General features: G+C 40.8%; 1 protein-coding gene across 1 annotated transcript in view; it reads left to right on the top strand.

The window, feature by feature from the left end:
* The window catches only part of PCOLCE2 (procollagen C-endopeptidase enhancer 2), a 71269-nt gene extending 48046 nt beyond the window's left edge, over positions 1-23223 (top strand). Inside the window, exons 4-9 of the mRNA XM_027587799.2 lie at positions 320-444; positions 3511-3647; positions 13580-13734; positions 17725-17808; positions 19867-20034; positions 22341-23223. Of these exons, the coding sequence (XP_027443600.2) occupies positions 320-444; positions 3511-3647; positions 13580-13734; positions 17725-17808; positions 19867-20034; positions 22341-22471 (800 nt within the window). The 3' untranslated portion in view covers positions 22472-23223. The remainder of the gene's footprint in view (positions 1-319; positions 445-3510; positions 3648-13579; positions 13735-17724; positions 17809-19866; positions 20035-22340) is intronic.
* The last annotated feature ends 3505 nt before the right edge of the window (positions 23224-26728 follow it).

Genomic DNA, 26728 nt, shown 5'->3' with positions numbered 1-26728 from the left:
TGCCCAAATGTTTTGTCTTTACTTGACCAAAGAAAAGAAAGAAAGAAAAGAAGCTATAGCCCTGACTCCACTCCTATGCTCTCTTGTGTGAGTGTGATATGTTAAGTAACAGAGATCTTCAGTGTGTGTGGCGGGTGGGGGAGTGTAGGAGGCTGTGTAACCATATTTTAAGAAAAAACTTTAAGAGCTTCTGCCATTGCCTTTATTTACTGTATTATTACCAATATTCCAAATTCCCAGTCCTCTTATGGTTGCATTGCCATAACCTGTAGCAGGATATAAACTTGGATTTTTTTTTTTCCATACTTAAAAACTTCAGGAGATCAGTATTGTGGAGGACGCCTAGAAAGACCTTCTGGCTCTTTTCAAACCCCCAACTGGCCAGACCGAGATTACCCTGCAGGAGTCACTTGTGTGTGGCACATTGTAGCCCCAAAGAATCAGGTAAGAGTCCCTAAAAATACAAAGAAAGCATGCATGTGTGAATTGCCTAGATGGTGCGAGGGGCCCGTCTCTCAAGAGCTTAGCATGCAAGGTAAGGAAGGCCCTGCTGGACACAGGTATCTCTTCATACAAAGACCCAGATTGAAATTGCTTTTGCACTATTTGACTTGCAAAAGTCCTACATTTAATTTCCTAGTATATAAATACAATTTTCAAATTTCAGTACAAACAGTAAGCAAATCCTCGTGAGATTGTTGAACCCCGTGGAAGATGTTATAAACAGCAGTGACCGAGTGTGGGAGGATTGGAATCCCCAATTAGGTTACCATTTGTTCACATGGCAAATGCATTGTGACAGCTTCACCTGGACAAAGCGATGCAAGCACACCACATCTTCCCCTCAAAGAACGAGTCTGAAAACTAATCTGCTTTGTGGGTATTTTTATGGTTGTTGTTTATTTTTTTTTTAAAGATTTATTTATTTATTTTGAGAGAGTGAGAATGAGAGAGAGAGAGAGTACATGAGAGTGGGTAGGGTTAGAGGGAGAAGCAGACTCCCCGCTGAGCAGGGAGCCCGATGCGGGACTCGATTCCGGGACTCCAGGATCATGACCTGAGCCGAAGGCAGTTGCTTAACCAACTGAGCCATCCAGGCGCCCTTGGTTGTTGTTTAACATAAAATTTGTGCAGGTTCCCCACAAATAACTTTATTTATTGCTGTAAAACAATCAACAGAGAGGGTCTGGTTTTTCCAGTGCTTATTAGTTTGTGGTTATGTGAAATTTTACGATTTCTGGTAACCACTTTCAGACATGAATTGCAGGACGAAACGTAGCATGGGAATAGACCAAGCCTACTTTGTGGACTTGGGGAAATAACTTTTAAAAAATTATTATTGTTACAAACACTACAGACTGTACTCAAACATTAGAGTGTGAGCATTACGATACTGTTTAAAAAAAAAACTTTCCTAGGGCACCTGGGTGGCTCAGTTGGTGAAGCAACCCACGCTTGATTTTGGCTCAGGTCATGATCTCATGATCCTGTGATCGAGGTGTCGGACTCCCCACTCAGCAGGGAGTCTGCTTCTCTCTCTCTGCCTCCTCCCCCCACTCGTGTGTGCACACACTCTCTCTCAAATAAATAAATCTTTAAAAAATTTTTCTGAACTGATCTTTTGTATCACTTACACAAATACTGTTTGCCATATATTGATTTTTAAATGGAAAATTATTCAAGTAAATATACCATGCAAGTTAGTGATTTGAACTCACACACACACACACACACACACACACACACACACACACACTTTGATCATAATCCCCAAACCCAGTTTTATTTTTAAGAATAAAAATATGGTCATTTACTTAATGATGAAAGACTCTACACATTTATTGAATTTTTTATAGTTTAAAATGACAGCATTTAAGCCATTATATAATTCTTGAGATTGTACTGGTCATTTGTCTCTCTGTGACATTTGGAAAATACATTAATTAGCCCAAATAATTTCAGCTTAATTATCCTTGCAGATTACAGTTCAGCATCTTTTTTCCAGTGTTCATCTCTTTGATTATTTAAACTTAAATTTGGGTTTCATTTTCCTAATGTGATTTTTGGCCTCAGCCAAGTAGTTTTTAGTCATTGTTGTAATGCCTGAAATCACTGGAAGCACTGTCAAAGAAGAAGAATATAATGGGAAGATGAAGTCCTAAGTAATTTCTATGCAAATCTATGAGCATTTTCTTCTGTTAAAGACTTACCTTCATTTTTTAAATCATAGCTTTTCCCTTTATTCTCCTCTTTATTTACTTATTTTTTAATCTTCTCTCCAAAAGTTGTTATGTGACTAATTTCTAAGTAGAGAAAGTTCAGCCAATTTTTAATAATCTGGAAAGCATTTTATTATTAAATGGTGAGCAGTTATTGAACCCAAAGAACTATTTTAATATAATTTAAAGCAGTGCTGAATATGAATAAGCTGTTATTCACTCATAACTGGTGCTGACTTTTTAAAGGTGGGTAAATATGTAGATACGTGGCAATTATGTTCAAAACCAAAATTTACCTTTGGTCCCTCTGTGATGCTGTTGCTGTTACCATCTTCATCCAACTACTGTGTATGAGTCTTCTTTAGCTAATAACTAGGGCCTGTTCTAACAGGAATTAATGCCCATTATCTTCCCTAAGCAGCAGGAAGGGTTGCCTGCCCACCTGCTGCCCAGCAAAAGTAGGGACCAGCTCTTTGGGTCCGTGGGTATTTATGAACCCAGCGTGATTTCCTTTGATTCACACATTGGAGGTGCTCTGGAAAAATCTGCTTGTGAGGGGAATGATTGCCTATTAAACCAAAACTTCTACTGACTTGAATAACTTAGGACACTATTATTGGTACTAGTGCAAAAAAATTAAGAAATACTTAAGAAATCTAACACTGACTCTGTCAGTGCTTTCATGCAACCTCTTCAGAAATCAACCACATCACCAAATAGGCTGTGCTCAACTCAGTAGGCACACTTTTCAAACATACTTCAAGAAGACTCACAGTCAGTCCCCACTTCCTGAATCTCTGGCCCTAAAGAATTTGCCTGCTTACATGTGATAGGAATGTCATTCTCCTTCCCTCGAAAGAGGAACAACTCTATCCACCACCTCACCTACCCAAACACGTAACACATACACCACACCTCAACACATCTCAGAGAAGAAGAATGAAGTTGGTATATACCTCTGCTTCCCACTCCAACACGTATCCAATTATGGCCTTAAGGTAGGTTGTTAGGATTACATGGTGTTCCCATACATTTGTAACTGTAGGCGAACAGATCTCTTAAATTTAAGTTCTTAACTAAGGATGGTCTTTTGAAATAATTAAAAATAAAGAATACCACAGTTTTGTTAACTACAGAAGAAATACGAAAACAACAAGAAACAAATAATTCAAACAGAATGAATGCATTCTTTACCAAGGAAAATCCTACAGATCTGGGGAGAGGAAGATTCCCGTATGAGATTATTCCTCAGTGCTATCTTGATATTTCTAATGTTGTACTTTCTCTAAAGCTTATAGAATTGAAATTTGAGAAGTTTGATGTTGAGCGTGATAACTATTGCCGATACGATTTTGTGGCTGTGTTCAATGGTGGAGAAGTCAATGACGCTAAAAGAATCGGCAAGTATTGTGGCGATAGTCCACCTGCGTAAGTAGTGCCTGTTTTATTTCACTAATGTTTTAGTAGCTCTGAACTTCTTTTTTATTCAATTGCCCAATTATATTTTATTTTCTGGGAGATTCTATGCTGTTGTTGTTTTGTTCACAAATTCTTGGATTCCGTGGCAGTAGAGTCCCATAGAGCACTAGCACAAAGAGTAACCAACCCAGAGAGTGAGGCGACATTAATGAGTCTGTAGCAAGACCTTGGCAGGCAAACAGATAACAGAAGCAGAGTTCGTGATGCCCCAGAGTCAGATGCTAGCCAGATACCTGGATGGATACGTCACTGCCCTACAAAGGTGAGCTGAAGCATCAGAGTGGAATGGGGGAAGTTCTGAGAAAAAAGCAGGGGCTGAAATTTGGAGATCCAGACAAGGAAACCTGGACACTCATGACAGACCCAGATGGTTTTACCTGATCAGAGACCTGTCCTGGACCTTTTGGGGCTTTGTGCCTTTCCTTACATTGTTGCTCAAACTTGTGCTGGGTGAGCCTGAAAGGCACCGTCTTTTTATCAACAAACATTTATGGAGCTAAGAGCTCTGCCACTCACTAGCTATGTGACATTGGGCAAGTTGCTGAAATCCTCTATTCTGTATTGGTGCAACACAAGACTGTATTTTGGGGCAAGATGTTTCACGCCTTCACATACAACACTAGGGAAATGACTACAGCTTGGGGCATCTGGCTTGCTTAGTGGGTGGAGCTTGTCACCCTTGACCTCAGGGTTTTAAGTTTGAGCTCCATGTTGGGTGTAGAGATTATTTAAAAAAAATTCTTTAAAAAAAAAAAGGAAATTACTACAGCTTGCTGTCCAAGTCACCGTTATGCCAGTTTAAATACCCTTTCTACTCTGTTGCTTAAACATAATTAGATTATATGCATCACTTGATTTTACATGCATATCTATGATTCCCATAGATGCATTTGAGGTAAAGCAAGGTATTTTTCAATTTAAATTCATTTAGATTAAGTTTGATAATAATAAAAAGTTTTAATACATACAGGTTGGTTAAAATTCGAACATTACTAATCCCAAATTTATCTCCAGCTGAATTGTGTTAGAGAAAGGCCCGTTTCTAAGTTCTCAGCGAAGGTGTTCCTTCTGTGTACTTTTCCTGCTGCTGCTGTAACAAATTACCACAAAACCAAGTGGTTTAAAACAACACATTTATTCTCTCACACTTCTGGAGGTCAGAAGTCTGAACTCACTTTCACTGGGCTAAAGTCAAGCTGTCAGCAGGGCTGTTTCCTTCTGGAAGCTCTGAGGGGAGAATCTGTCTCCATGCCTTTTGCAGCTTCAAGAAGCTGCCACATGTTTTGGCTGTGGTTCCCTCCTCCATCTTCAAAGCACATCGCTCCCATCTCTGCTTCTGAGCTCGTATTGCCTTCTCCTCTTCTGGAGTCAACCCTCTCTCTTCTAAGGACACCTGTGGTTACATTTGGGGCCCACCTAGACAGTCCGGGAGACTCTCCCCTACTCAGAGTCCCTTTGCACATAAGGTAGCATATAGACAAGCTCCAAGGATTGGAATGTGGACATCTTGGGGGGCCACTGTTCAGCCTACCACACCCTCCTCTATTCAAAGCCAGGCTTTTCATCTGTGTCCTCCTGACCTCCTCCTCTTCTCGCTGGAAACTTCCCTCTATCCAATAGTCCTCTCCTTTTTCTCCATCATCTCCATCTTTTCCCTCTGCCTCCTTTTTTCTTTTTTTTCCCATAACCTATAAATTTAAGTTCTCCTGAATGAAGAAAAAAAAATGGAACCCTTTCTTGACTCTATCCTGCTGTAGCTTTTTCTGCCGTGTCTCTCCTTCTCTTTATATTCAGATATTTTAAGAATTGTTTTCAAGTTTCATTTCCTAGCAGTATGGAAAAGTAGATAGCCTTTAAAATCGTACAGGAATAAACACCAAACAGTGTTCCTAAGTTAAAAAAAATTTTTTTTAAACATTGCTCAGTTGGCAAAAAATAAGACAACTCATCAGAGGTCAAAAATGTTGAGAATCCCAAATCCAAAAGGATAGATAAGTACTTGCAGGTGGCAGCTTCCTTCAGGACATGTGCCAGTTTTTAGTAACCTAGAACTTCATTCGCAACAGACCAGGCTTAGAGATAGGAGACGGAGCTCAGGGTAGGGGCAAGGGACGAGACTGGATCAAAGACCAGAGCATAAGGAAGGCACCCATAGAAAGTGACACCAATGTGACTGAACTCATTCTCCTCCTCCCCAAGGGAGATAGTAAGGAAATTGGCTGTGTGGTAAAGGGAAGAAAAGGTAGTCTCTCAAGAGAATTCCTAACTAAAAACCAGTCCACATGTGAGTTTGAGGTTAGAATTTACACTACCTGACTGTACAAAAAAACCGTAGTCGAGAATTTAAAGTTTCCAGGACGCCTGGGTGGCTCAGTCAGTTATGAGTCACATGATAATTTAAACAAGAAACTGAATACATGTGTTAAATAGCTGGTAAGACATAGCTCCAAAGAGGATTAACGAACTGAGAAATAGTTGTGAAGTAATTACCTGGAATATAGCGTGAAAAGATAATACATGAAAAATATTAAAAAGAGGTTAAGAGCCATAGAGGCTAAAGTGCAAGGATCTAATATACATTTAATTGGAGTTCCATAAGAAAAAAATAGAGAATGCAGGAAATTTAATGTTTGAAGAAATAATAGCTGAGTTTTTCCAATATAAATGATAGATACCAATTATTAAATTCAAGAACTCAATATACCCTAAGCAAAACATTTTAGAATCAGGCTGTCATGTTTAATGAAAAACCAATTTTGTTATTTTTAAATGACACTAATTCTTCCCATTCATGAGGAAGTATATAGCTCCATTTATTGAGGTCTTTTAAAATACCTTTGAATAAGGTCTTATAATTTTCTCTATTAAGGCCTTATACACAATTATGAGATTTATTTTTGAGTTTTTTATATTTTTAGTTGCTATGAAAATATCTTTTTAAGAATACAAACTTTTTGGGGGTATATTAACATACCCATTCCTGCATGTATTTTAGAATTATTTGCTCAGGAAAATCTCTTGTTTGTGAATAAAAGAATTAAAAGACCTTTTCAGTTAAACAAGAGCTGAGAGAGTTTTCTACCAATAGACCCTAACTAAAGAAACTTCATATTCTGTACTTCAGGCAGAAAGGTAACGGTCACCGAATAAAGAACTGAGCTACAGGAGGAAACACTGAGCGAAGATCCTGGTCCTAAGAGCTGCAGGACTCACAGGCTCCTGTGTTGTTTAGGAATAGGGTGAAGATATGAGGCTGTGTAATATGCTAAAGTAAATGTGGATGTTAAATTTAGGGCAACCATTAGAGTCTTTAACTTCCCAAACGGTGGAGAGAAAACAGGAAATGAGAAAAAAGTTCATTCCAAAGGAAGGCAAGAAAAAAGGACAAACATTTTAAAAGGAGAGACAAAAAAAGCACAAAATAAGATGGTAGAATTGTATCTAGATCTATGTGTAATCAATATAAATGCAAATGGATCAAACCATTAGTGAGAAGACAAAGCATATTAGACTGGATAATAAAACAAATCCAATATATGCTGTTTATAAGACACATCTCCAAAGAAACACAGAGCATTTGAGATTAAAAGGATAGAAAAAGATATTGGAAGCAAAGGCCAATTGAAAGAAAACTGGCATAGCTTTATTGATATCGTGGAAAAGTAGATTTTAGGCAGAAAGCATTACTAAAAATAGTCACTGTGTAATGATAAAAGGTACAATTTATCAGGAAGGTGTAATAATTGTAAACTTATATGTACAGAAAAATATATAAAGCGAAAAATAAATAAAAATGACTAGATCTGCAAAGTCCACTATTATAGTAGAAGATTCTTTTTGTTTAAATTTAATTTAATTTTGTTATGTTACATTAGTCACCATACAGTACTTCATTAGTTTTTGACAGGGGGCAGGGCAACTCTGCCCAGACAGGGTTGCCTGAGTGACAGCGTGGCAGGCCCCTCCCCCAGAAGACAGGCTGGGAGAACAAGAGGCCGACAACCCTAAGGTCCCTACAAAACAGGTTCACCTTACTTGGGTTGTGGTCAATAATTTGGACTCTGTACATTCCCTCAACCACCCCTCAACAGAATGACTAGGAGGAGGAACCTCCAAAATAAGAAAGACTCAGAGACTGTGACTTCTGCCACAGATATACAAATGGATACAGATATAACTAAGATGTCAGAGATGGTCTTCAGGGTAACAGTTATGAAGACGATGCTAGACTGGAGAAATCGATTAATGGCAACATTGAGTCTCTAAGGGCAAAAATGAAAGCTGAACTGGCGGAACTTAAAAATGCTATCAATGAGATCCAAATGAATCTAGAAACTCTAACAGCTAGGGTAAACGAGGCAGAAGAACGAATTAGTGGGAGATTCTTAACCCATCCCTTTGAGTAGTTGATAGATTAACTGTTGATTGGAGAAGGAAGGATGGAAAATTGGGATGTAGAAGATTTGAAAAACAGTCAACAATTTTAATCTAATGGATAAATCGAAAACAAGTGCATTCAACAACTGGGGAAAATACATTTTTTTTTAAAGCAGAAATGGACCCAGGAAAAAGAAAACCCAGAGTTGTCAAATAATCCTTAAAGAAACTTAATCTGTAGTTAAAAGTCTTCCTATCAAGGGGGGTTGGGGGGGGGGAATAGGCCCAGATTGTTTTTCTCCATGAGTTCTAACAAACATTTGAGGAACAAATGATGCCAACAGTATACAGATTGTTCCAGAGAAAAATAGGGATTATTTCACAGCTGATTTTATAAAGCTAGTATAAATTGACACCAAAACAAGGTAAGGACAGAACCAAAAAGAGAATATTAAAGACTAATCTTACTTATGATTGTGATGAAAAATAAATCTTAAAAGAAAAAATATTAGCAAGTAAAATCTAAAAATGTATAAAAAAGGCTCTCTATCCAGGAATTCAAGGTTGGCTTGAACTTAGAAAATCTACTAATATAATTGTATATGTTACCAGATTAAAGTGTGACTTGTAGATTTAAATTTTTATTTATTGGAAACATTAATTTATTCAAGAATATCTTAAAAAGCTTGAATAAACAATTTTGGGGGTGCCTGGGTTGCTCAGTCAGTTGGGCATCCAACTCTTGATCTCAGCTCATGTCTTGATCTCAGGGTCGTGAGTTCAAGCCCCACACTGGGCTCTTTGCTGGGCATGGAACCTACTTAAAAAAAAAAAAAGTTTGTATTTTTAAAAAGATATTTTCATAGCAACTAAAAATATAAAAAACTCAAAAATAAATCTCATAATTGTGTATAAGGCCTTAATAAAGAAAATTATAAGACCTTATTCAAAGGTATTTTAAAAGACCTCAATAAATGGAGCTATATACTTCCTCATGAATGGGAAGAATTAGTGTCATTTAAAAATAACAAAATTGGTTTTTCATTAAACATGACAGCCTGATTCTAAAATGTTCAGGAATTGCAAGGGGATGGGGGAAGGGGATGACACTAAGGCAGTTCTGAAGGAGAACCTGGCAGGAGGATTTGCCTTACATGATGGAGCCATATCAGAAAGCTGTCGTAATTAGGACAATGAGGTTTTAATAGAAATAGACAGACTAATGAAGACACCAAAGAGAGGCCAGAAACATATCCACACATGTCTGCAGATGGGGCACATCACAGAGACCCACATGTCAGCTAGTAAAAAAAAAAAAAAAAAGGCCCCACTGAAAAATGAGGCAGGGATAAGTTTTATTCTTATGGGAAAAATGAATTTTATCACACAAAAATCAACTACAGATGCATTGGAAACTTAAATGATAATTTCCGCTCATCAAAATACACCTTAAAGAGAGGGAAAAGAGAAGGTACAAAACAGAAACTGATATCTGTAACATATTTGACAAAGACCCCTGGGTCCAGAATATATCAAGAAATTCTAGGGGCGCCTGGGTGGCTCAGTCGTTAAACGTCTGCCTTCGGCTCAGGTCATGGTCCCAGGGTCCTGGGATCGAGCCCCACGTCGGGCTCTCTGCTCAGCGGGAAGCCTGCTTCTCCCTCTCCCACTCCCCCTGCTTGTGTTCCTTCTCTCCTTGTGTCTCTCTCTGTCAAATAAATAGATAAAATCTTAAAATAAAATCTTAAGATAAAGTCTTAAAAAAAATTCTAAGAATTAGAGGTGCCTGGGTGGCTCATTGTTGGGCATCTGTCTTCGGGTCCTGGGATCAAGCCGCACATCCGGCTCTCTGCTCAGCGAAGAGCCCGCTTCTCCCTCTCCCTCTGCTGCTCCCCCTGCTTGTGCTCACTCTGTGTCTGTCTCTCGCTCTGTGTCAAATAATAAATAAAATCTGAAAAAAAAAATTCTAGGAATTAATAAGGAAAAGACAATTCAGTAGGAAAAAAATGGGGAAAAGACATGAAGAGGCATTCCCAAAAGAAGAAAGCTGCACAGTGAATAAATCTTTGAAAAGAATGTAAATTGGTACAGCAACTTTGGAAATCAGCTTGGCATTATCTAACAAAGTTGAAAATGGGCATATATCCTGTGACCTTGCATGGAGCATGTACCCTCCCCTCCTGGTGTGCCCACTAAAGTTACTTTTGCCCATGTGCACCACAAGACATATACAAGAATATTATTCTTAGCAATACTGTTTGTAGTGGAGGGCAGAGGAAATAAGCCTAATGTTTATCAACAAAAGAATAGTTAAATCATGCTCTAGTGTACACAATGCAGCAGTGGAATACAGTGGATGAATCTCACAGTTATAATGTTGAGTGTGAAAAAAATAACAGAAAAATACATACCATACCCTTTCACTTATATGAGGTTTAAAAGTATGCAGACCTATACAGTATATTGCTTGGTGGTGCATATATATTGGTAAATCTATAGGTGAAGGAAAGGATAAACACAAAAATCAGGGTAGTGATTGCTTCCGTAAAGGCGGGGCGGGGGGGGGATGTGGTGAGGGCTGTTGAGCACCTCTCACTTCTGAGGAGTTTGCCTGGAATAGTTTGACAGCCAGCCTACCCACTAACACTTTCACCAGAGGAATACTTTTTCATAGAGTACTTCTGGGATGGGGCAGTGCAGAAAATGAGAAAACCTATTTGAAATGGGGCGCTTTTCCCCTGTTAAAAGCCTGACTAGAAGGAGGAGTGTTGTGGTTGGTGAGATCACCTTATCATCCCTGTGTCTTGTTCAGTGCAGTTATATCAATACCATTGGATTGAGTTCAGAAACATTTCTTAAACCCCAGCCATGTGGTGGGCGCTCTCTTAGGTAGCGGGACATAAAGATAAATAAAAAATGCCAAGATAAGTAGTGGGCGGCGTGAAACAAGGCAGATAGGTGAACTGGCAAAGGAATGTCCTGGGTGGGTTTCTGACAAGGAGTCCTCCGGTCCAGTTGGGACAAGTGGTGAGGTCAGGAGAGGTTTCTGGGAGGAGATCATGCCTCTTGAAGCTTAGTCTTGAAGGAAGAGTTGCAGTTGGTCATAGGTGGAAGGGAGGACTCATTCCAAGTAGAAGGAGCTCCATCAACAGAGGTACACAGAATATGCTATTCTGGAGCCCAGACCTGGAGTTGGGGCCTAGAGAGAGGAGGCAGGAGTGCTGAGCAGGGTTCCACACCCTGCAGACACGGGAGCCTTTAGGGTGCATTTAGGCAGGAAATGACCGGACCGGTGCCTTAGAATCTCCATCCCTGACAAGATGAGCAGAGAGGCTGGTTAGAAGCCTGTGGCAGGGGGTCCAGGTGAAGTCGAGGAGGTAGGGAAGGATGGTAGAGATGGAGGGGAGGAGGTGGATCAAGAAATGTTCAAGATGCAAGATTGGCAGGACATGGTGGTTAGCTGGCCGTAGGGATTGAAGAAGAGGAAGGCTGGGATGACAAAGCAGAGGGGGTTAACACAGCCAGCTCTGTAAGACCAAACAGCATCTTCCACCCCTCCCAGGATCTGTCAGCATGGAATGAATCCAAGTTCGATTTCCTCTTGCCTTTCTAATGATTTGTAACATTAATTTGCAGATGCAACACATGGCCCTCAGAACATTTATGGCACTGTGATTCTGTCACATTCATGCTAAAGCTCAGTAGCAGCATAACAAAAATATGTCTTTGTTACTAAAATACTCCTCCTTGAGAAAATTCAGTTTCCAATTTAACGCTCCCAAGGTTAGCTCATAGAAAAGGCATTAGATGATCACTATAATTATAACATCGTGCCCAGAAGCCTGACCTGATTAGGTCTTGAGGTTTCCTTTGTTGCTTGTAGTAAGTGCTTTTTGTAATTTTATCATTTAAACAAGTTTAACATATTTTATTTGTAATTGTAGTGGGGAATTGTGTTTCATGCACATTGTATTTATTTAATGGAATGTGTTTTCAAAAGCAAGACAGAATATTTCTGATACAGGCTTGATTCTCAGTGATCTCCATCACTTTTGTGGCCAGGATGCTAAATGTAGGTCACATTAGGTTTGTCCCATCCCTTGGCTCAGAAGGTTATAGACTTCAGGACAGAGAAGATCCTGCAGTTTTCTAACTGGTCTGGTCAAGTACAGATCTACCTCCCCCACCAACACACGCACAAACATTTTCACTCAAAGTAGCTGATAGGTGGGGGAAAAAATGGAGTTGCCTCATTATTTGCTGCCCACTGACGCCTAAGAAGTGGTTTGGCTGGGGGCGTCTGGGTGGCTCAGTTGGTTAAGCGACTGCCTTTGGCTCAGGTCATGATCCTGGAGTCCCGGGATCGAATCCTGCATCGGGCTCCTTGCTCCTCGGGGAGTCTGCTTCTCCCTCTGACCCTCCCCCTCTCATGCTCTCTATCATTCTTTCTCTCTCAATAAAAAAAAAAAAAAAAAAGTGGGTCAACTGAGAAGATGCCTCAAAAAAGTTTAGTCAAACCACCAATTAACTCAGTTAAATAACCTAATGTTCAGTTTTTTTTTCCACTTCTGAATTACTCTTTTAATAGAATTAGCCACACAGCATTTTTAACCATTGCTTAAATAATAATAGACAAAGTTCAAATGAAACTCTTTTATGTAATAGTTATCCCCTAAGACTTACGAGTGCTTCTGAGCCTCAGTTATTGTCACCACTAAATCTTCAGTGCCCGCTAACCAGCAAGCCCCTAAAATAGCTTTAAAATTAGAGTTCTCCATGATGTCGTTCATAACCACCAAAGCAGTCGCTTTCTCTCTCTCCTTCACAGCATTCTGCTACCGAGATTATAAACAAATGTTTCCATTTCGGGCATGCATCAGAGCTTTCGTTAAAAATGAAATGGAAATCCCGGCTTTCTTATCCCCTGGTGACCAGCCCACTGAGATGATCCCTCTGGATGAGTCTTCACAGGGTGTGGGAATTTGTTCATCCGATTTCTTCATCTGACTCTCTCTGGCCTGCATCTCTACTCCCTGGCCAGCTCAAATCCAGAGTCTTAGTCAAAAGAAGCAGTGTGGTTCCCATGTCAGGCCAAACGCTAAGGTGCTCGTGAAGAACCAGCCACCGCTTCCATGTTTACATTGGTCCCGATGTCTACCTGGTCCTATGTTCAAATCCTGACTCCCTTACATACTAGCTCTAGGGCCCTGGGCAAATCACTTGAACTCTCTGAACTTCACTTGTCTTGTCGGGAAGAAAGGGATAATAATAGGGTTGCTGTGAAGGCAGAATTCGAGAGTTTGCATAAAGCACAGTGGCGAACTGAACAAACACGCAGTAAATGTTAGCTAGTAGCATTAATACTGAGCAGATTGAGACTTTCGCCTTTTGAAGTATTTTAACTTTTAAGGTAACACATATCAATCTATTATCAAAAATTCATGGAATCAGAATTCTACGGGTGCCATTTAAAAAATTTTTTGTTAATGTTTTTCTTCTTTTAGGCCAATTGTATCTGAGAGAAATGAACTTCTCATTCAGTTTTTATCAGACTTAAGTTTAACTGCAGATGGGTTTATTGGTCACTACAAATTCAGGCCAAAAAAATTGCCTACAACTACAGCACCACCTGTTACCACCACATTCCCTGTAACCACAGGTGAGTCCTTCTGTTTTGATGTTTGTGCACAAACTTCAGGAGTGTAAGAAAAATTCTTTTGAAGTAGGAAAAAAAAATTAAAACAAAGATACTTGAAACTAAAATAAGTTAAATAAGATGAAAACTTATCTAAGAATATAATACGACTCCCATTAATGAAAGAAAAGTATAAGGTGTAAAAAATTTATAAGCAAATAATTTTTAAGTATCATCTAAGAAAATTATGACCACTTAAAAAATACTAGGAACCCTGGTATAGGCACAGATCATTATAAGCCCAATTTTTCTTTTCTGTACTTATAAAAATTATGGCTTTCTTTTTATTACATAGAATTGTAGTATTTTAGATTGAAGTTCTAGGGCCTTGATACTTGTCCATTTTCACATCTGCAGTTTTTTGGGTTTTGTTTTTGTTTTGTTTCGCTCTGAAATGGGTTGTGCAAAATACATTTTTTTCCGAAATTGGGGTAAATCAAACAAAAATATTCAATGTGTTATAGAAGCCAGTTGGGAAACTCTGGTCTGGGGCATCACCTAAGAAATGGAGAGGCAAGAGTGGAGCCCCATGCCGAGTCTCTACATCTTGTCAGCTCCACCCACTGAGCGTTCAGGCATCAGATCTCAAAATCTAAATCTGGGAGAATTTAGAAAAAAGTGGGAATGAAGGATCTGAAGTTAAGATACAAGACAGGTTGAAAATGAGCCCGGCTTTTTTGCCCACCATTTTCTGCTTGCACTCAAAGTAGGCCTGACCTGAGTGAGTGCAGGCCCTTCCAGAAAGGGCTGATTTTTCCGAGCACTCCACAAGTGTGCCACCTTGTGGCCTAGACATGTACTGCCTAATATTAAAGCAGTATTTCTTCTCCAGCTCATCTCAGGGGACCCTGATGTCCTTATTCTTTCCAGTGAATTAACTGACTCCCTAGATTTTTATCTTCAGTCCTAAACTTTCCCTGAAATTGCAAACATCGATTTATAATTTATAATTATCTCCTAAGGTTTTGCGTCTGCTAACCACTTAAATTAAAACATATCAAACTCAACTCATTTTTATCCCACTATTGTCTGCCTTAAATCTGCTGCTTCACTGCTTTCCCAAGCATGGTGCACAGCATTAGTAGATCATCCTTGAGCTCCCCTATGTTACCTCCCCACTGTATGCCCCCCTCCACACACACAAAGCAGACCATGTCTCCCACTTGAATTCATTGTCTACACCTGTGCTATCCAATACCGTAGCCACTAGTGGACACTTGAAATGTGGCTAGTGATACGGAGGACTTGAATTTTAATTTAATTAAATGTAAGAAGCCTCATGTGGCTAGTGGCCACCATGATGGGCAGCACAGGAGTCAAACCCTTCATGCCGTATAGAAGACCCTTCACATGTTGTACCTAGCCTCTCTTTCTAGCTCCATCTTTAGGTCCTACCACCTCTCTCCTTAGGCTTCTAAGTATTTTAGAATATTACGATTCTATCCTAAGTGTGGGGGAAACTGTCGATGGACTTAGGCAAAGTTCAGGATTAGATTCTCACTTCGTGGAGGTCACTCTGGTCACTGTGAGGTGAATGGATGGGTCAAGAGGTCACAGGCGCTTGTGGTTGTCCAGGTGCACCGTGCGATGACAGAAACACAGAGTCAAGAACTGAGGACTGTAGTGCAAGCCAGTGGCCTTGGGAGATACTGACAGGTCTTCCATTGGTGATTAATTGTACTAGGGAGATCAGGGGGGATGCTTGGCTTGCACAGTTCTGGGGATGATGAGACCATTCACTGAAGCAGAGAACCGGGTCTAGGGGTAGAGTTATTAGTTAAGCTGTGGCTCATTGGGTTTGAGGTGTCTGTGAGACACTCAAGTGGACTAGTCAAGTCCAGTTTGATCTCTGGCCTCCTCCAGAAGAGATTTCAGCAAGAGATTTACATTTGAGAATCATCAGCATATACCTGGTTGATGCCGTGATCCAGAATGAGGTCACCTAAGGAGGGGTTAGGGGAGAAAGGAGAAGGGCTGGAATTCAATCTCTAGAAACTCCAACTTTTCTTTTTTAAAGATTTTATTTATTTGAGAGAGAATGAGAGACAGAGAGCACGAGAGGGAAGAGGGTCAGAGGGAGGAGCAGACCCCCCGCTGAGCAGGGAGCCCAATGCGGGACTCGATCCCGGGACTCCAGGATCATGACCTGAGCTGAAGGCAGATGCTTAACCAACTGAGCCACCCAGCCGCCCTAGAAACTCCAACTTTTTAAAAAGGAGGATATACTGGCGAAGGAGACTGAAAAGATAAGAGCTTGAAGGAGAGACAGCTATGTTGGATGTTAGGATGTCTAAATTTGAGAGCTTGGTGCTGAAGGATGAGCAGGAAGACATGTGAGCCTGGGACTGAGTGATGGAAACAGGGCAGAGGGAACGTCTGGGAAGGATGGAGCCACGGCACTGAGAGTGGTGGGGAGACCTGCCAAGATGGGCGCAGGTGCATCTGGAGAGGAAGGGCCGGGGACCACCTGCCACGCAGGGAGTGCAGGGAGAGAGCAGACAGTGAGGTGAGAAGGCTCAGGGTGCTCTAATGATGACCTAAAACCAAGAGAGCAGGGATCTACCGACGGGAGGGAAGGAGCAGGGTGGGACACGCACCCAGTTTCCAGACTGATGTTCCGAGGTTGAGAAGAGCCATTTCCAGTGTCCACGGAAAGGATGCTCTTTCATCAGACACAGAGAACCACTAATGCCACTACTTTTTGACTCAGTTCATTAGGTAAATTAGGTCCCCAACTTCTGGAACAATGTTCCCTCTAAATGTTCTCTGAGCTCTTTGTCTTTAAAAAAAAAAATTTGTACACACACACAGATGCTGTTATATGTATTTGAACATTAAATTGTACATATTTTAATATTGTGATCCACTTGAGATCCTTTTTTGGAGTTAAGTATGGGTACAAATTAAGACTAAATAAATAATAAATTCACAGAAGAGTTCACAAAACATATCAGAAGGGCAATGTTACAATTGCAAATTCTTGCCCGGCGAGTACAGTTCTGTTACAGTTGTTGTTTGGTTCTTCCTAGCATATTGCCACATATAAGTGAATAATTAGCAAATATTTTGGAAACTTTTTTTTATTGATGATAATGGGAATTAAATACTTTCATTTCGTTAACCCACAGTTTCTCAACCTTGGCAGCATTTGCATTTTGGGCCAGATAATGCTTTGCTGTGGGGAGTTGTTTCTTGTAGGATGTTTAGCAGCATCCCTGGTATCTATCCACTGGATGCCAGTAGCGGCCCTTGTCGTGACAGCCACAGCTATTTCCGGGCTGGGCAAAACGTCACCCGAGGGCGAAAATCACCTTTGCTGGAGAACTACTGTGTTTACCTATTTCATTTTATTTTTAAATTAGTCAACTTCTCAGTTCTTAAGATCCTTATAGGCAATGACGGGCTCAAAATAAATGTTTAGTGATCGGTTACATCTAATTACAGGTATAACACACTTTACACATGAGCAGTGTTTCTCCAAACTTACACCATTCACATTTGGGCAGCTGTGTATTTTAAATGCACCAAGAAAGCTCCCTCTATCCTCAGGTGGAACACCATTGGATGCCTTTTGTAAAGTGAAGAATTAACCTATATTTTCTGAGTTCATATTTGTTGTACTGGGTTCTTCTAAGCAGGACGCATGGAGACTGCATCTGTTTTTGGTGAGTGTTAGTTATATATAAAGGAAGGAGAGAATAGGGCTAAATTTGGGTTATCTTTGATCTCAGGTTTAAAATTCAGCAGAGGGTATTGAGTTACCCTGAGGAAATTAGAGCAGTAGTTAGTAGCATAAAGAATTTCTTTTGAATGTTTTCTAATTATTTCATTGCAATGACAGCTTGGTGGCTCAGGGAAATAAATAGGAATTTTAAATAGATGGATTCAGGTCTAAACACCAATTATACTTGAATTCATTTTCCTGAATCTTATGTCTTCCTTCTTTGAATTTAGGTTTAAAACCCACAGTGGCCCTGTGTCAACAAAAGTGTAGACGGACGGGGACTCTGGAGAGCAATTATTGTTCAAGTAACTTTGGTAAGAAATAAAACGCCGCCCTTTCTCTTTAATCAGAAACTTGAGACTGCATGTTTAATCTCAAAGGAACCGCCATGAATGTGATGGTAAAGTGTCAGTTACACTCTTCATTTACCCAAGAAAAGATTTTCCTATACCCTAAGGTACGTTGACTAGTGCTGTTCAAAGTGTTAGATTTCACAACTGAGAATAATATGTATACAGAAATTATGCTTTTTTTCACATAAACTTATCAGTTTGACTCCTGGAGTATGATACTGCTGCTCTGTGTATTCTGGCCAGCTCAGTGTTCCTGAAAAACCCTGTACACTTTTTCCTCACATATTTTTCATGTCCTGGGTATTTTTTTCACACATCTGTAATTCCACTTAAGTAAATTAGAAACCAATCCAAGCTGGTCTTTCTTAGAAGAAATTCAAGTATTTCCTCTGTCATGGCCTTCCAAAGTACTAAGTTAAAACTCGGGAACCTGAAATCTCTTTGGAAATGCTTATAAATTGAAACCTGAGGAGATACTACCTAATGACTTAAAATTTCTAAGAGCTTTCTCCAATTTAAAAAAAAAAAATGGCACTTTCTGTAAAAATCAACTGAAGAGCAAGAGATACCAAATTTAATTATGTCGGCTATTTTTAAAAGGAACATTGAAGAAAAGTCTTGTCAAGAAAAGAAAGTTGCTGAAACCTAAATATATTACCCAGAATGAAGGGTCTCCCAGAAAAGGCTTGGCCTGCTTTTTCTGTGCCTGAAGGTGGTGACTCTCTGCAGCCCAGACAAACTGTGTCGTAGCAAAGGTGTGAAGCACTGAAGAATCTAGGGCCCTAGACCTCACTGGAGTTTGCATGCTGAAATTCAAATAACAGGCATAAAAATGAAAACAAACTGCTATCACATCCAGGTTAGTCCTCGGTGGGAGGTGCTTAAGGAAATCTCCCTCCATGTCCTATGGAGCCACCTGATTTCCCTTGGCTCTAGACTAACATTTTGCAGTGAACACTTACCACCAGGAATCAAAGTAAGGCATGGTAAGAATTCTGATTTTATGGATTTTGCCTGCTACATAAGCAGTGACTTCTCACTTTATCCTGAAGGGTCGGGTTAGCCAAGTCCAAAACTTGATTTATTCCACTGTGACTCTCTTACATGGCAAAATGACCAAATACTATTCCCAGTGGCACACTGGTTATCAGCCTGCCTTGGTAACAGGGATAAGGCTCATAAAACATTCTCCCAATCCAAGTCCTGCACCACACAGAATTGTCACCCGCAAAATGCCAAAAGCATGTCTTTGAGCAATACAGCATCTTTCCTTCCATGGCTCCGAAGTAAGACTCTTACCTCTTACATCACAATGGAAGAAAGAGAGGGTTACTAATGAAAAGCAACTGAGTTTTGCTAGGGTTTTTTTGGTTGGTTGGTTGGTTGGTTTTTTTAAAGCAAGAAAACGTAACTTTGTTAAATGAGATATACAGGTGGATAAGAAAGACTCAGAAAAACACAGATATTTACTGATAAGAGATGGGGACCCATGGGATGAACCCAAGTTGAAGGAGAGAGGGCAGCTAAACAGAAAGGGGAAAAGACACAGAAAGGTAGGCGCTCAAACACACAGAGAGGAAGACTCAGATCTTCATGGCTCAAACCCCTGTCATGCAACCTCAGTATCATATTGTCTCTAAAAACTCAAGGTCTTACTGAGTCTTCATAGGTAGAGGCTCATAAGCCTCTCCCTTACTTGGTAAATGGTCCCCGTGTTGGATAAAACGTTGTAAAGCGTCCCCACCTCAGCAGCAGACTGCAGGGCAGGAGACATTCAGGTTTCTGTCCTGGGTATCAACACCTAATAACCTGGGTAACATTATGGCTCCATGGCCTCTTTTTTTTCCAACCCGAGTTTTGGGGACAAATGTGCAGAATCAAATCTGATAGCTCTATTAGGGCCTTCTGTTGAACATTAAAATGTTACCTATCTGAAACTTAGAAGAACGTACAGTTATTTTCAGTTCTGCCTGCGTTTGCCTTCATGGTCATATTATTTCCACATGTTTTCTTCGGCAGTATTGGCCGGCACCGTGATCACAGCTGTCACCCGAGGTGGAAGCTTGCATGCCACCATCTCCATCATCAACATCTACAAAGAGGGAAATCTGGCAATTCAGCAGGCTGGCAAGAACATGAGTGCCAAGGTCACTGTGGTCTGCAAGCAGTGCCCTCTCCTCAGGAGAGGTAAGTATGGAGGAAAACGGTAGTCTTTCTTCTAGGGGAGTTCGACGACAGGGAAGGGAACGAGAGAGAGAGAGTCCAAGCAAGTCTCGGATCTTTCCATGCCCTGGCTGAGCAAGGGAAGTGAGATCAGGCTTAATCTGTTGCCCACTTCTGCTGTAGAATGCAGGCCTTTGGAGTCAGGCAGAATGGGGCTCTGGTCCCAGTTCTTGTAACTTGTGGCAGAAGATGAGAGAGTGGAAATGATGAAAGAGTCCAAGAAGCATTTGAAGCTGGATCAACAAGGAACAGACATAGAAGGAGCAGTTCGGGGGGAAAGAGATTTTCAGCTATTGCACTTAAGGGGCCCATGCAAGTTTAGAGGAAGATATTCAGCAAGGAGCAGGGAATTCAGAGCTGAAGTTCAGAAGAGAGAGGTATATATGGGCTAGAATTAAAGATTTGGGAATCATTTGCAGATATGGAATCATCAAATCCACACATGGAAATCAGTTTAAGAGAAATTATGGAAAAGGGAAAGTTAAAAAAAGGAAAAAGTCCAGAGCCAGAGGTGCAGGATTTTTTTTAACAAGTTCTTTAACTTATAAAAGTAATGTATAGTCTATGGTTTTTAAAAAGTTTAAGGAAGTAAAAAAGGAAATAAAATAAAAAGTGAAGCCCTTTCCCTTTCCCCAGAGATACCATGAAAAGTTCCTTCTAGAAAGTTTCTATCTATAGAAAGCACACATGTATGTACACAGACAAGTGAGGTTGTGCTATAATAGTCTGCAACTTCCCCCACATGATGTGTGTAGACATCTTTCCACAAACAGCACATATAGCTAGATCTCTCTCTCTCTCTCTGGAGTGGTAATAATGCCAGGTATTCCATTGTGTGATATACCATGATTTCTCTATCCAAGCCCAGCTCATTCCTTTCCTCAGTCTTATTACAAACCTCTCCCACAACCAAACCAAACCACACACACACACACACACACACACACACACACACATGAGAGAGAGAGAGAGAGAGAGAGAGAGAATATTCACTTCAAGAAAAGCTTTACTATGCATTCAGATTGTTCAGAAAAGCCTGGAGGCTAGCAGCTTCACATTGAGGCTTCAGAGGGAATAGCAAAGGCTCTGTAAGAGCTAACACTTCTCCCCCGAACTGCCAGAAGAAGCAGGTAACGTCCATGGAGAAACTTACTGCACGGTCTCACCACAATGCCGGCAGCCCAGCCTTGAGGAGGCACCCACCTGCACAGCCCTCCAAGCTCGCACAGGCTCAAGGTCACTCTGAGGACAGTGTTAGCCCACAGAGGAAGGGTCAGGCTGGAGGAAAGGACACACGTTATTTCTCTTATGACACACAGGAGAGAGGAAGAATAAAAGAGACAGTAATACACACCTCCTTTATGACATTTTTCCCAGACAGTGTAGATCTTCAGAGTTGAATCCAACATACCCTTAGCTTGGGCCCCAGTCTAGGCCTAACTTAGCCAGACACACTGTTATACAAAAAGTGTGTCTCTGACAGAAGTACTTCTTGGTACCTATTTGTTGCAAAGAACTGTGAGAATGCAAATAGATGACGCACCCATGTCCTCAAGAAACTACCGTGGTATAAATGCTCGAGATGTTGAAAACAGTTCAAGTCGACCACAGCAGCAGAAGATAGTGGATCGTTAGTTGCCAAATGCCTGGGAATCCAAAAGCACCTAGGGAACAATGAGAGGCCATCTGGGGATGACGTGTCCGGGAGCACGGAGGCCCCTTGAGGAAGGACAGCCTTCCACATGAACGCGGTGCACTGTGCACGGCAGATGCTCAGTCAGTCCCCCGGCCTACAGCACTGCAGAGCAGGGCGTGACCGGATCTCATCCCTCCATCCATCTTCCTAGTGGTGGCAGAGCTGGGATATGTTACTTAGTTGAATTCAGATTTTTTTCTAATGAGAGGCTTAAACCGGACTTTATCCTGGATAGACAAAATGTATAATTATACCATTTATAGATCATTTATCTAGAGGTAAGTTGTAGTCTAGGTTGTATCAAAACAATAGACATAGAGGGGCTCCTGGGTGGCTCAGTCGGTGAAGCGCCTGCCTTCGGCTCAGGTCATGATCCCAGGGTCCTGGCATTGAGCCCCATGTTGGGCTCCCTGCTCGGCGGGAAGCCTGCTTCTCCCTCCCTCTCCCACTCCTCCCTGCCCCCCCCCCCCCCCGCTCGTGTGCGCTCTTTCTCAAATAAATAAAATCTTTAAAAATAGTAATAAAAAGATAATACACAAAGAGAAAAAATTAATTTATGTTCTCTTCTTTTTAGGCCTAAATTACATTATTATGGGTCAGGTGGGTGAAGACGGGCGAGGCAAAATCATGCCAAACAGCTTTATCATGATGTTCAAGACCAAGAATCAGAAGCTCCTGGATGCCTTGAAAGACAAGCAATGTTAATAGTGAACTGTGTCAATTTAAGTTGCATTCTGTCATTGCCTTTGAAAGATCTATATTTTTCTCTGTAGAAAAAAAAATCTTATATTAAATATTGAGCATTCGGAAAGATTTACTCTTCACATGATGTAGGTATGAGACCTCCGATATCGCTGGTGGAAGTTCTGTGTCTGCACCGAGAGGAACAGATGTGTGATTGAAAACCTGCAGACTTAGTGCGGCAACAGGAAACTGAATGTATCAAGCGTTCTCAGTGTGGAAGCAGTTTATTTATACATCTCTGTAAAAGGGTATTTTAGGGATCAGTTTGTGTGAAGATGTAAAAAGATTTTATAAGTGCAATATTTATAGTGATATTTGTTTTGCCTTCAAGCATTTGCTCTGAGGTGTTATATTCTTCTCTTGCATTTTTTTAAGTCAGTGCTTAATAAAATATTTTTAAATGGTTACATAGCAGCCATTAAACTTGTTTTTATAGAAGATGGGACACTGTAAAAAGGATCTTCCCTGCTTTTTGCATATCAATTTGGCATCAATTTACACTTTGCTGAAAGAGTTAGCATTCCAGGAACTTCAGGGACGGGATGGGCCCAGTGACGTAAGTAGACTATAATTCTCTGGAGAATCAGAGAACGTTAGTGTTAGAATGGCATCCCTCGGGATCTAGTTCAACTCCTTCATTTTGTAACAGAAATTGAAGCTCGGGTCTCTTTAGTGACTCATCTAGAGCCCACATCTCCCAAGAGACCCAGCTGGCACTCAAGCTCAGAAGTCCTGACTCCAACCCAGTGCCCTCCCTGCCACTAGAAGAGGCCCTCCCTGCCCCAGAGGAAAACCCTCTCAGCCTGACTTTGCAGCGTTGGCTCTTTGTTTCCTTTGCAGCCTAAATCACCATCGGTCGTTTTATAGGACTTGAAATTAGAGGTGAGTCTGATGCCCTGGTCCTGTTCCTCCTCACTTAACTGGATCAGGCTGCATCAGCTAGGATGCTTTCTGCTATGGCCTTTGAGGAATCAGTTTTCACTCAGTGGTGGGGGAACTGTGAAGGAACTCCCCGCCTCTGCACACAGCTGTTTAACCTGCAACGGCTGTGGCAACCGGCCCTCAGGAGTTTGCCGGCCAGCAGCTGTGGAAGAGTGGGCAACCATCCCTGTCTGAGGAAGGGGGGAAGCACATCAGGGATGAACAAAGACTTGGGTCACAAGGTCTCTCATGGTAGAACCAAAGGTTTAGAAATAAGGAAAAGTTTCTTTTGGGTAAAAACAATCATTCTCAGCCCTAGAAGTGACCAGACATTCAAAAGGCAAAAAAAGAATTTCAAAAGGAAGAATCCCTCTGTTTTGGCAGCTGAACACAAGCAAGCCATGAATGTGGGCTGGTTGTGGGGTCAGGAATCATTCCTAACCTCTCCCACTGGGCTGCCCCCGTCAGTACCAGAGAATTCAGCAGCTGAGAAAGTGGATGAACGGCAGGAGTTGGTGGTTGACTTCGCTGGCCAGTGCCACCTTTTAGAAAGGCCCCCCACAAGGCACAGCTGTGTACAGCCAGAATGTAACTGTGGAATCCTGATTGAGTCTAACCTTCTCAAGGCAGGGGAGTTCCTTTCAAGAACCCATGTTATGAGACTTTGCAATGATTACCAAAGATTTCAGTATTTGGGGGGCACCTGGCTGGCTCAGTAGAACGTGTGACTCTTCATCTCTCGAACGGGAGTTTGAGATGACTCGTCGAGAGTGTGTGTGGTGTGGGGTGTGTGGTGTAGGGATTACTTAAAAAAAAAAAAAAGTTGGATTTCTTCTCCTTCTCTTCTAATTGGTGCATTACCAGCAGAAAGACTGCCATTTGTGGCTGGGCAGGTGCCTGAGTCACAGTGAGGTAAAAATTGGGAAAAGTAATCCAAACTATTTATACCATTGACATCTCTGACACAAGACTTTGAACTGTTGAGGGAATCAGTGGTTAATAATGAATGGCACTTCCTTAGTTATAAATTAAAGGAGTTAGACTAGATGACTTCTGGGAATTATTTCTCTTTCAGGAATTTTTTTTAATTTTATTTTTTTCAAAGTGCAATTGACTAAGTTTTGTTTTTGTTTTTAGTACTTGTACTTGGGGACACAAATACACTGGATGAACAAATGGGTGACCATACCAATACATCATAAAATATTTCCAGACTCTCTGATGTGTTTCAGGGGATCCTGTTAGCTTAATTTTCGTCCTTTGAATTCAATTCAATTCCTATAATAAAAATATATGAATTTTGCAAAGTTTCCAAATCTTAAATTCTGTTATATAACTTATTTAGTCAAAGGTTAACCTTAGTTGAAGAAATTTACCTTCTTTTTTTTCTTTCCATAGGAAAGGGCAGCCAGGCTCCCACTCTATCTTCTGGACTGCTTTAGTGAAAGAAACTAATAACAAAGATCTTCTTTAAAGAAGAGCCTTATGATAAAACAGCTGAAGGGGGAGCGCCTGGGTGGTGCAGTCAGTTGAGCGTTGGACTCTTGATTTCGGCTCAGGTCATGATCTCAGGGTCATGGGATCAAGCCTGGTGTAGGGGCTCCACGCTCAGTGCGGAGTCTGCTTGGGATTCTCTCTCCCTCTCCATCTGCCCCTCCCCGCTACACTTGCTGAAGCGCTCTCTCAAATAAATAAATAAATCTTAAAATAAATAAAATTTAAAAAGAGCTACTGATTAGTAATTCTAACGTGAGTTAAGTAATATTATGCAGAAATTCCATTGGCTTGAATTCATGGATATATTTATATAAGTGCAAACAAACAAATTTGCAGGAAAAAAATTCAAGTAGAAAACATTTAAAGAAGGTGGGGGAGGGGGAGCTTGCCCTAAGTGTTCTAAGGTCCTTTAATTAGAGAGAGAAGGATAAAAATACTAATTTAGAACTTTGATAACTTAAGCCTTTACATTAAAATATCTGGGGTAACTATAAAAGGATACAGAGTTTGAAATTTTACTTTATTTTTTTTTAAAGATTTAATTTATTTATTTGACAGAGAGAGACACAGCGAGAGAGGGAACACAAGCAGGGGGAGTGGGAGAGGGAGAGGGAGAAGCAGGCTTCCTGCTGAGCAGGGTACCTGATGCGGGGCTCGATCCCAGGACCCTGGGATCATGACCTGAGCCCAAGGCAGACACACCCAAAGACTGAGCCACCCAGGTGCCCCCAGAGTTTGAAATTTTAAAAACTAGCAGAGAAGGTAAATAGATTTGAAAACTTAGATGAAATGGACAAACTGCTAAACTGTACTTACCAACTCAGACTCAAGTAGAAACAGAATACCTAAATAGTCCTATAACCATTAAAGAAATTCAAACAGTAATTAAAACTTTCTTCAAATAAAATTCCAGGTCCAGATAGTTTGACTTAGGAGGTCTACCAAATATCGAAGGGACAAATACTACCAATCTAACACATACTATTCTAAAATAGAAATAAAGAAGTAACATTAAGCAATTCTTTTTGTGAGATTAGTGGAATCTTAATACCAAAATTTCAGCAAACATAGGATCCAGTCTAATCTCACTTAAGAACATAGGTACAAAAACAAGATAATTATCAGACAAAATCCAACAAACAAAATAAGTCATGATCAAGTTGGATTTATCCCAGAAATGCATGATTGATTTAACATCAAGAAATCAATGTTCATACTTCACTGCATTCCTAGATCTGCAATGCCAGCTAGGCAGTTGTAGGCACAACTCAACATTCAGACTCATGAGTACCACAGGCCTCTCTCACTACCAATAACATCCCCAGAGCTATAGAACAAGGACCAGAGCTTAACAGGATAGGGCCAGACTGGGAGCAGTTCACACAGCCATCCATGAGCTGTTTCCTTTGGCCTTCCTAGATAATGTCTCAGATGCCAGGGGCCTCGATCCATGTCAGGTGGGTGCAGACGCTCCACCTTAAAGTTCCCATTTCCTCGGAAACCAGATCTCTTCTATGAACTCCATAGGCATAGTAGCTTCCAGGCTCCTCCTAGATGACATGCCTCATTATAAGAGTTACACACTCAGGAAAACCCAAAGCTGTGGCTCCCCTATTAGGTATTTAGAGTTCCATTATAGTTCCTCCCAATCCAATGCAATTTACCAATCAGGGTTCATTTACACCACAAGCAAGTTTGCCTAGCAACATAGTAGACATACTGTAGTATCAGATTACTAGGTAAATGAAGCTGGAGTCAAACAAAGGTCGTGGACTCAACAGAACGGGGAAAGTTTCTGTT

Source organism: Zalophus californianus, chromosome 1 (genome assembly GCF_009762305.2).
Source record: "Zalophus californianus isolate mZalCal1 chromosome 1, mZalCal1.pri.v2, whole genome shotgun sequence".
NCBI classification, from domain to species: Eukaryota; Metazoa; Chordata; class Mammalia; order Carnivora; family Otariidae; genus Zalophus; species Zalophus californianus.
Note: the sequence above shows the minus strand (reverse complement) of the source record. Positions and strands in the feature narration are given on the sequence as shown.